General features: G+C 41.1%; 1 protein-coding gene across 1 annotated transcript in view; it reads right to left on the reverse strand.

Annotated features, from left to right (window-relative positions):
- The window catches only part of LOC134536274 (orexin receptor type 2-like), a 201,560-nt gene that overhangs the window by 17,129 nt on the left and 172,356 nt on the right, over window positions 1-12,075 (reverse strand). The window contains exon 2 of the mRNA XM_063375997.1: window positions 7,920-8,067. Coding sequence (XP_063232067.1) covers window positions 7,920-8,067 — 148 coding nt within the window. The remainder of the gene's footprint in view (window positions 1-7,919; window positions 8,068-12,075) is intronic.

Genomic DNA, 12,075 nt, shown 5'->3' on the forward strand with positions numbered 1-12,075 from the left:
CGACACCTCTCTCCGCGACAAAGGGGGAACGTTGAGGTGATGGTGTTTTTTCCAGCTCAAGAAACACTGTATCAAGTGTCTGATGAAAAAAAACTAATAAGATAATTGTTTTGCCGAATGTTATATAAAGTATTAAATTTAATATACAAAGCACAAAAGCTGTTGTAAATGCGTTTCAAATGAAATCAAAACTAACAAGGATAATTTAATTAAATTTTATTTTAAATAAATTAGTTTTCTTTCAATAATATACATAAAATTGTCTGTTAATATTAAAAATGTAAAATGTATGTGTACGAAAGGTACGTATTTGTTGAAAACTGGCGCTTGGTAGAACTGTACGTGGATGAATACATAAATAAAACACAAATAAATGTGTAAGTTATTGGCGTGTCAAGTTGGCAATGAGCCAGTGACGAAAGCAGGTCCGTACACTAGCTAGTGATCTCTCTCAGGGAGAGTCCCAATACACGCGCAAGCCAGTGACGCAACAACTGTGTTTATGAGCTAGCAGCAGACGGTCATGGCGGATATATTTGTCGCTTGTAAACACACGATCTTTATCGCTACTGTTCGACTATAAGTGCGTTTTTTTCTCCCTGTTTTGATCACACGTGACGTCAACGCAGCTTAGTTGGTGGGTGGACAGTAAAACCTGCTTGTGCAATAACAGTTTGAAATACAGTCTCAATCAAAATATTTTTTCCTACTAATATTTAATGCTTGTTATTACAAAAAAAAAAATATTTTGGTAAAGTAGCGAATAAATAATTGATTAACGGTACTTGCAACGGGAATTTCCTGGGAAAGACCAATGAATCTTGATAATTAAATTATAAATTATGGACCTACCCTTTTGAAACATCTTCCCATTGTCGTAACCAACTTTCGGGGCTTTTTCTATCGCCTAAATTGTGTAATGTGTGTAAATAACGCTATCAAAAGGACTTCTGAAAGTGTCATCGTTAGGTGAAATAAAAACAAGCAATGGAATTCTATGTAACACACACCCCAAAGGTACGTGCAAATTAGTTTCCGTAATCCAATAACTTTGTTGTATATTTTTGCCAAAAACCCTTCTTTTTCTTGAGCGGAGATAAAAAGCGAATCTATTATTGAGTTAAGGAGAAAGAAGCAAATTACTTTTAACGACACGGAAATTTATAAAACGTATAATGACTAACGAGCGTCGGAAAGTTACAAATGGCGGAAGTCGGAAAGGCTTGGCACTTGAATATTCATTGGCGGTCCACAGTCTTTGCATTAAGAGCTTAAAAAAAAAAAAAAAAGAGTTCCCTCTTGCTTTAGCATATGTACTTTGCATATACTTTGTACGTAAACTAAGATGCCGCGATAACAAAAAAAAAATTTGTTCAGTAAACATTTCAGAAAATAAATTTTTTTCATACTTCAAAGTCCTTTATAATTATATTTCCGTGTTGTTACAGAGTTTTTCATGCACTTTTTTATATTGAAAGACCATGGTTTTATTCGCGAAAAAATTTCAGGACTGTTTGAGAAAACACTATAAAATGATTGGTTGAATTTCTTTAACACACGTGTCTACTGTGAACACAAAAACCTCAGGAATTCATTGTGAGAAGAAATTCGTCCTGTGTGGACATGCCAAATAAGCCAACAGTTTATATTGCAGAAGGCCGCCAATCACAAAGCAGAAATAAATGGTGCTGACATACGTCAATGCAGGATAAAAGGCGTTCAGAATTGTTTTGCGAAAATTACATGTCAATAAAATAATGTTTCAGTTATAAATTGTAATAGTATCAACTACAAGCGTTGTAGAGTGTCGGTTCAATGCCACAAATAAATGGTGACTCAAAACAGTTTTAGATAATAAGCGCATGCGCGAATACTGCTTTTTTGTTTTCTCGCTTTTAGAAACCGGTTGTTTTTAGGTCATTTAAGGATTAGGATTACATTTAACTATGACTATTCTAGATTACCAAATATATTCCAGGGTATTTTCACTATCATAAAGTTTCATTTGGCACACCAATACGTTTGGTATGTTCCTAATATTCACCAAAGTGACGATACACTGGTTTATGTTGCTACACATGCGCCCGCTAAATTTTCGTGGTTTCAGAGAATTCTGCGCAGACGCAGCGCCGTTGCCTCGCATTTCGGTTCCATTTTCACGAAAAACTCAGCCAATTGCCGTATACCGAGAGGTAACTCATCAAAAATAAGTTATATGTATATAATTTTTTTAAGTTGGGTTGTTAACAGAATAATGTAATAAATTTTATCATTAGCATTTACCCACTGCAAATTACTAAACCTAATTACTAGCCAGACATCTTACTAACTACTTTTTTGGCTCACGGGTTATTTCGATCTGTCACTCGATAGATAGCTCTCCGTGGCAATGAGTGAGGTTTAGAAAACCTCCTATCTGTACTGTTAATGAAAATGACAGTTTTAAATTAAATGTCTCTTGGCAAGTTTCAGCGACATTCCTGAAGCTCAACTCCTAGGAACGTCTCTTGAAATCTCTTTAATGCGCCTGAGACCTAGGCAAACCCCACAACGGCAGTGTATTGCAAGCGGCGGAAGTCAAGGGGTCAGTCAAGGACACTAACGGGACATCCCTGTGAGCTGACAGTTGGGCTGCATTCACGTGGTTGGTGGAGGGCAGCTAAGTCAATGACAGCGCAGTCAGCAAGAACTGCCTGAAAGTGAAATTACCGCTCCAGATATTCACAGGTTCGCCAAAGGGACAGTAGAAAAAATCGCTCAGACCATTGATGAAATGCACTATTAAGTTATTCACTTGTCACCAATAATTATTTTTCACTAAAACTTGTCTTTTGTAATTTATCTATGGGTTGGTTCAATTATCTCATTTTCTCTTACCGTGGTACAGCCCAAAGTAATACATTTTCCACTATCCAGGTTCTTGCTATTGCCGAAAATAATGATCCACCACAGTCGTCGTTTAACAATATTTTCAACTCTTCTTTAAACGTTGAAGGCTGCCGCAAATATATTAAAGAATCAAACAATTCTCGCTCGTTTGTTTCCCGAAAAGATAAATGTTTATTGCTGACACTCTGTACCAAGGTTTTGATTTGTGATGATGACAGGAAAGCGCGCAGTGTTGTGGAACAGCTTGCAGCGAGTCGGGCCACATCGAAGGAGCAAGTCGACTGAAGGTCGCTGAAGCTTCGCTGGGCGCTGAAGTCTCGCTGGTCGCTGAAGGAAGAGACGCCCAACCGACGCCTCGGGGACAGGAAGTTGGCCACTACGTCACGCCAGACAACGGCACTTCCGGCGAGCGGCACTTGGCCTGATGGATGGCCTCGCATCAGGCGGGGTCGGCATGGAGCTCTCGCCGAGCCACGCCAGGCTTGTGGAGACTCTCAGTGGGCACCAAGGCACCCAGGCACCCAGGCACCCAGGCACCCAGGCACCCAGGCACCCAGGCACCCAGCCCACAGCTCGGTGTGTCTGGCCACACTCGGACACTGCACGGCACAAACTTCCCTTTGCACTAATTACATCTGGCCGCAATGCATACAATTGTCAACTATTCTGAAATGCAGCTTGTGAAACTAAATGGTTCAAATCTCAAGAAAACTCACCATGCAGATTGCGAATTTGCAAGAGTAAAAAAATAACAATACAGAGAACATATATTTTACTAACGACGAAAATTTAAGTCAGTTAAATTTAGCACCCACATGATTTGCTATTATTGAAACTTTCATTAGCGTTAAAATTTTTGCGTAAATATCTGTCTAAATGAAAATTTTTAAAATTTTTGTAAACACTTCAAATATAGGATCAGAACAATAGTTTACGCTCAATTCTGCTGATTGTTTGTACTTTTTACTTTCATATAAATAAAAAATCATAATGTTGCACATTTTGCACAGTAAATAACAACTTTAGATGAAAAAAATGATTTCCCTCCCTTCCCCCACCCAACGAGAAATATTGAAATGATTTTAACTCCTGTGTGATTGCAATTAACAAAAAAATAATAATTCCAATTCTTTTAAGTCTTGTGAATATATATTCATGCAAAAGTCAATTTTAAATAACAAGAGAAATGTTTTTCACGGCACTTTATTTAGAGTAATTCTAGAGTTCCGGTATCCCGAGGATAATTTCTAAGGAATAAAAAAAATAATTCAATTTCGGGCTTCGGAGGGGAAATGGTGGGAACTCGGCTCAGATTTATTTATTGCACAAGACGCGTTGCTCCTCGGACGATATTTTGGTATCGCACGCTCGTTGCCAGGGCGAGCGGAGGTCAAGCTGACTTATTAAGGCGGCGACCCCCGGCGCAGATTGCGCTGCTATCGCCGCATGCTAATGCGAGCCTCGTGCTCGGGAAACACAGCACGGCCTCGTGACGTCACGACGGCCTGATATCACGTGCGGCACGCGAGGTTCCTGGTGCTGCTGTTCCTGTTGCCCGCCGAGCCACCAAGACAATGGCCTGGCGTCGTAAACTGACCGCTGCTAACACCCCGGCAGACTCGCTCAGCCACAGACCTGCACCGGGCGGGCGACTGCTCAGGAGCGAAACACGCCATCTTAATAATGTTTACAGGCTTTCACTGCCATTGTCTGAAGCAGCTCGGCTTCTGGGTTGTAGCCGCGTCCTCGGCGAATAACTCACCGACGTTTCGGGTCGACATTGCATTTGGGTGTCTGCCGATTTTAATTAGTTTATTTTCGTTATTTTCCATTAGATAAACGTTTCGGCGTGGAAAAAAAACTAGTTACTGTTACTAGCGACCAGCCTCATGAATAGTCGCTTGCTTAAAAATGTCTAGGTCCATGTCAAATTAATTTTTACCCACGGGAAAATTATATTGGCTGCCAAAATAACGTAATGATAGTCACATTTGTTCTGCCATGTTTTCTAACAAAGAACTAACGGCGTATTTAAGGCTCTAATGGGATCCCAAAAAAAACCCACAATTGAAACACAAGAGAAGAACTATGACATAGCATCAGGTTGTCGACAACTATCAACGAGACGCCTTCGAGTTTCGCCGCCATGCACACTACAGATTGAATGAGGCAACTCGAGAGAGAAAAAAAAAATTACCCACCACGCACGGAATTAAGTCAGACTCAGCATTAAATTGGAGTGCTTTCTCCCCTCCCCTCCCCTCTCCCTGCGATGACGGTCCAGCGGCAGCAAAAGAAAAAAAATATTGGTTGAACCTGCGACAAACGTCCTTCTCTTGCGTGGACCGCCGCCTCTTGCGTGGAAGCCCACTTGCTGAGCTCGCCCGCCCGACGAAGAACACTGAAGAGAGGAGGAGGAGGAATATGCCGTAGAGAAGGACGGAGAGATAACCTCCCTGGGCTCAGCAGGATGTGCTCATGCAGCGGAAACACGAAGAGAAAGAGGGCGTGGTTATCCCCAGCCTCCCCCCCCCCCGGACTATTCATGTGAATATCTTTAAAGCTTCCTTTGTCGCGTGAGTATTTCTCCTACAGCCGGTGCTTCGGAAACTCCAGTCTAGAATGTTGGCACCTGTGGGTGTCTTGAAGTTTTAACCATAAACAAATTATCGGAACATAAGCGAAAATCATGATTTACAAATATTAGAGTGATATTTGAATACTATCAGAACATATTACAGTTTGAGTTTAACTTATCGTGTTGGAGGTATTTATCTGGATACTTCTATAGAGGATACTTTTTTCTTTCTTTTTTTTTTTGCAGCGATCTTTCGAAACGTTATCTAAAAAAACCCGGAAATTTTTGTTTCGTAATAACCTTCAATGTTTGGTCAGACAGTTGATGTAGGCTCAGCACTTCACATTCATCAAACAATACCTACACCCAAAAACTCCAGGCCAATCGTTAAAATGTTCCTTTGTAAAATTATGCAGATTTCGGTCTCACTTTTTACGTTAGTTAAATTTTTTAGTATAATATTTAAAAAAAACGAAACATTTAAAACTGATTAGTAAAACCAATTTAAAACACTTTATTAGGCAATTGTGTATTACTACGAAGGAAAGTAAGATTGTCAAAATAAGTGCCTGTCTGGTATTGCTATCAAGATGGTCGACACACATTTTTGCACAGAAGCATATCTTCAAGCAGATAACAAGCTGAACGGGAGAGCGTGCTCTGTGTCACAGCGAGCACAGACAGGGACCGCGATGGCTGGGTGCGTGATCCCCCCCCCCCCCCCCTTCTCGTCAAACACTATACATACAGGGTTGTCTGGGTTGGATGGAAACGTGGCGGGCGTCGCCGCGAGTCGGCGGGTTTTCCCTGGGTGCTCCTGTCTTCCCCTGCCCGTGCGTTCTGTCGGTGCTCCATCTTGAGCTCATCAGCCCACGCCGTCTCCATGGCAACCCGGGTGCCCCCCCCCCCCCTCCCGGCCAGCGACTGTGGCGCTAGGACAAGAGCGGACATCCTGGTGTCGACTTACCACCGGCTCCCGCGTGCTGGTCAGTTCCAGTGGCTGACCACCTACCACTCTACCAGACACCACCCGACAGCGGTAAAGGTCACAATGCAGTTCGTACTTGTGACCACTTGCGTGACACTCAGTGGCTATACGTCTAGCAAGACGACTTGTGACTCAACAGCAGTGGGAAGAAAATGAAATCAACTGGCGCGCGTGAACGAACATTAAGGTTTTTGTTATTTTACTTCTATTATTTCGTGTTCTAAGCACATGATTTTTTTAAAAAAAAAAGGGGGGGGGGTTGTTTGTCTGTAAAGTCAGTTTACGGACGATAATTTTACGTGATAACGTCATAAGAAAACATTGATGAATAATTGCATACTTTTTTAATTTTCAAATATTATTTACAATTTTTTTTCAAATTTAATTTAAATAATTTGTTTAAATATAATTACGAACAAATAGTTAAAAAGCCCGCCTTAACCTGTTTGATATTATAGAAGATGTTTCTCGCACGGTGGTTGGCCGGTTCTTGCAAGCAAGGCTCAGGTGGAACGTGACAATGAGTCATGCTTTTTTCGTGCGTGCAGCCGGCGTTCGTCGATTTCTAAGACGTTATCACGTCAAGAACACGTGCTGTTACAACGGGTAGCCCACCCGTTACTCCGCTACTCGTTTGCGTGACGGTCCTCACAGCACGGAGGGGTAGTCAGGCGGCGGAACTCGCCTAGTGTAACTTAGGCGGCGAGTGAGGAGGTCCGAGAACAACTGCGCAGCGATAAACCCTAGTGTGTGGTCAGACGGGGCAGGGGAGTGTATGGGAAACCTTTTCACAGACGAGAGAGCCAAAACCCGATGTTCCCCGAAGATCATGTTTTTTTCCCCCGTATTTTTAATGTAGCTATCCTAACCAAATCAACCGTCCAGAATTTTTTAAAAGTATTTATAATGTAGCTAACCTAACGTAATTGACATTTAGTATCCTTTTATCAACACCGCCATATTTATTTACAATGAACAAAAAAAATAATCGAAAATGCATGATCGGGCGTTTGGTTCTCTCGTCTGTGAAAAGAAAGCTTCCCGTGTATATACAGCGTGTGCGCAAGACAGGAGGACAGCATCGCAGAGTTCACGGGCCCTGTTCAACACCCGGACATACCGTGAGACCCAGAGACTCCGTTTAACTTCTGTCGAGACGGCAGTTCGTGCTAGGACTGGCATTACAATTTGTCTTTAATTTTAAATATATATATATATATATATTATTTGAGAGCATGTTTAGTACAAACAGCCTCGCATATTGTATGTTACATATATCTAGAGACTGGAAAAATTCGCGCTTTCATTTACCTCTAGGATAGACTTTAGATTCTAGCATAACGCGAAATGAATCCGCGAATTTTTCCGGTATCGACATATATCATATGAATGAACTCAGGAAGTGTTGGAAGCAAAGGAGCCGACACGTCCCACAGTGTCCGTGCTCGTGGTTCCCACACTGACCGAAGGAGAGCGCCAGCAGCCAGATGACAAAGATGGCGACCTTGGCGCGCTTGGTGGTGGAGCGGAACTGCAGGGGGAAGCAGATGGCGTACCAGCGGTCCACCGAGATGAAGGTCAAGGTCAGCACAGACACGGCCACCGACACTGTCTGCGAACACACGGGACCCACGGGGCTAGCTCCTCGCGCCACTCGGAGAAACAGTGTCACAAGTAGTATACCAACATCGTTCCAGGTCCAGGGCCACATGGTGTCCGCCATCTTGGATCACAGTGACTTTTAACCTTCAAACCTTGACCTTTGATTTCGACACTGACCCCGGCCGTCATATTGGATATTCTTTTACCCCGCAGCCATCTTGGAACCCGCCATTTTGAATAACGACATCACATCCACCATATTGAAAATCTCTAATTTTTAACTAAAGAAATCGAAAAAAAGGTGGTTGTAAAGCCGGTTTACGGACGATAATTTTTCGTGATAACGTCATAAGAAAACATTGATGAATAATTGCATACTTTTTAATTTTCAAATATTATTTACAGTTTTTTTGCAAATTTAATTTAAATAATCTTGTTTAAATATAATCACGAACTATTAGTTAAAAAGCCCGCCTTAACCTGTTTGATGTTATAGAAGATGTTCTTGCACGGTGGTTGGCCGGTCCTAGCACGCTCGGCTCAGGCGGAACGTGACAATGAGTCATGCTTTCTCGTGCGTGCAGCCGGCGTTCATCGATTTATAAGACGTTATAACTCATGTCTTGGAGCTTGTAGTCCTCGGTTCGAACCCGCCGAGGGCAAAGATAACTGGCGACGGCAGGGGAGAGGTAGAAATGACGCAGCAGCGATGCTACAGAATTCTCGTAACCCTGCTTGTAATTATTTTCTCCTCAGTTTTCGTAACGGCTAACGATGATGCTATTTTGCCTCTTTTATTTAATTTAAAGTATCTACAATTTATTTATTTGTGTGGAAAAAGAGTTATTTATTTGTGTAGTTAACTTTATAAGTTGCATGTATGTTTATGTGAATAATATGATTGATAATGTTGTAACCCTTCTTCCTCCTTAATTGGAAGAGGGGTTGCGTCCCCGACTCACTCTGGGCGCGAAGGGAAAAAATAAATATTAAAACCAGGCATAAAAAGCTAAACAATATAAATTCCCCACACCACTGCCCAGGGGTCAGGCCAAAAAAATTCAAAGGATATAATAGTAGAGTAACCATTAAACAAACAAGAGGCAAGACTTTGGACGTATGTTATTAAAAAAATAGAAATTTGCAAAAATAATTTTTACTATACATAACCATACAAGCTTAGTTACAAAAGCTGACGTTAATAATGGCAGCATCTTATCCCCATTTGCGATACTAACAATAACCTTTAAAAAATCGTAAAAATATAAATACTGATAACAACAAGTATAAAAATATATAAGGGCGTGAGGCGTGGCCACTATAAAATATCAAAATTTACCGACTGCCCTAATACCAAAAATCAAACAAGACAATCAATACAAATATATAAAAAATCTACAAAAATAATACTGAAGTACAAACAAATTATTTAAATAAAGTTCTTAAACTCTCAATCAACGGTTTAGTCTTTCTTCAGATGTTCGTTGCTAAAGACTTGCCAAAAAAAACAAAGTTAATATCCTAGGCGTGCGCTGGCTTCCTGACCTTCCTCACCAACTCCAGAGTCTAATGCCACGCCGGGCCATAGGTACGAATTCACAAAGGCGTGAACGATGACCAAAAAAAAATTATCTTATTTTTAAGGGAAATGTAGCAAAAACTCTTCACGTAACATAACCATGTTACCACAGAAGTATTTATCATCAGCTTCAAACAAAGTCTTACTTCTTTATTAACTTGCCAATGATTTTATAAAAACGTAGAATGGCCGCACCAACCAACATCAGGCTGCGCATGTAGTCCAATACCGATCGCATACATTTAATAATACTGCACAAGCTGATATATTAGCTAAATGCAACTTTAAGTATGCAAATTCCGAAGACCAAGTCTCAAAAACAAATTGCAAAATGTTCGTTTCTTCCAAACTTATACTTTTATTACAACTACAGGCAAACGGGCGACCTTATTAAAAAATCCCACACTGGAACAACGTGTGAAACAAATGGGCCTCTTCACCAAACAGGCTAATAAAAGTTCCGTCCAAATAAAATTTAGTATGGGAAAATACACAGTTCACTAGGTTTGCCAAAAACCAGTGCAGCACCACGAGGGTAAAAATCAAAATCGCGGCCTCTCTTTACCTTGATTTCTTCTGTACCACAGGGCAATCCATTTGCCCTGTCACCCATCGTGGAGCCTCCAACCCAATACTCTTCGTCGCCCGTTGCCGTCCGGCATACCAGTCCGCGCCGTCACATGGCTCTGTCCTCGACGGTCGCTCGGCACAAACTCATTACCCGGCCCCAGCTGAATTTTTCTTCCCGGCAAGCCGAATGTCTGACGTCATCAGCCAACCGCCGGGCGCTCACCAAGTGGTATTTACGTGAAACACAATCGATATTCTTAAACTCATAATCGATAGCTACCAAACTGCGTATAACTAATTAACAGAAACAAATATAATTAAAAAAATTTACAGATAAATTAACATTAATTAAAAAAGGCGTAAAAATACGTGAAATAAAAACCATATAAAACTAGAGACCAGCAACAAAAATAAATTACAAGTAAAAATGTGGCCCTGCCGGCCACAATGTAAATAATTTATCTCTATCTATGCCTAATCAGTAAGAAGTTTGACTTTAGTCACAAGTAGACTCCACGGAAACACTCTTTTTAAATGATAATTATTTTTTAATGAGTTAAACAAGCCAATGCCAGAAAAATTTTCCCTACTTAAGCGTTCTGGAAGCTCAAGTTGTACGTCAGGAGTGTTTCGCTTAATGAGACACCAGCTAACATTACCAAGTGGTCGAGTTCGGAATAAGTATTTCGCAGAATTACACGTTTCATTTTACAAGTGGAAATTAGAACGGAAATGAGAGACTGTTTAAGATATCAGGGAACTACTGCTTTATTCAGATAATTGCGTATGTGTACGTATTTCGAGTGGGTTTTAACCAGACCGTTGCTCTTACGAGGCGATGCTTGCACCTGACCTGACCTGACCTTTGAACGCCTAAGGTCATGCTTGGGAAAGTGTTTTCTCTTTCCGTGTTTTCTTTTAATGGACATTTTCTTTAGCGAAACTGGATCTCGTACCCGATGCAGCTGCTGTTTTGTCGGGTTTCGCCGCCGAGCTCGGCAGATAATTATGTTCTCGAGTCCGTATTCTGTCCTCTGAGTGGAGGTGTGAGAGAGCTGCAGGTGCGGCGGTGCTAAAGGCGACACCGCCTGGAGCAACCAACACCTCGTCGCCCTTACGTGCAACGTGCCCTGGACTGACGTGTAGTCGCCTCTGCCAGACGGCACTTAGTGGGGCGGGAGGATAAGTGCGACGCTCGCCGGTGTTTACAGTACGTTATCGCCTCTAAGCGCAAGGTTATGAACTGTTGCCTAGTATTTTCGTCGTGCATAGGGCAACTATGATATATTTAGCGGTAAACATAACATAACATGGCTGAGAAATAAAGATAAAGGTGTATTGCAATTAAGTCCCTTGAGTGCTTTGAAAATATATAATGGGAGTGTCATGTCAAAAAAAAATTTCTAAAGTCAACCGTATTTAGCCAGTTTAACTCTAAAAAATATATAGTTTAAAAACTAAATTTGTAAAAATTACTGCAATTCCAAACTTTAAATTATTCTTAGATGATTTTTGTGAACAGACACCATTCATGTAACTTGAGTTTTCAAATCACGCAGGTTCTTCTAAAGTTTTTCACACCGTTGGTAGGTGCGACCCTTGAAGCAGTAACGCTATCATTCCATGGCTTAGAAATTAACATTTTAGTTGTAGGCCTACTGCATGTGCTTCTATTGTGTTTAAATTGTTTGAAGTCATTTTCAGATATATTTCCAAGATGAAATCTAATGGTTTTGCATTACAAACACAAAAACCTTTCACATCTATAGAAAACACATCATGCGGCTTGCAATGCCAGTTTAGTCACGAGATCTTGTGTGTCTAAGCGGCGTGAAAACACTCAACCTAGGTGCATGTCTAGATATTGAA

This window comes from Bacillus rossius, chromosome 10, assembly GCF_032445375.1.
Source record: "Bacillus rossius redtenbacheri isolate Brsri chromosome 10, Brsri_v3, whole genome shotgun sequence".
Classification (NCBI taxonomy): domain Eukaryota; kingdom Metazoa; phylum Arthropoda; class Insecta; order Phasmatodea; family Bacillidae; genus Bacillus; species Bacillus rossius.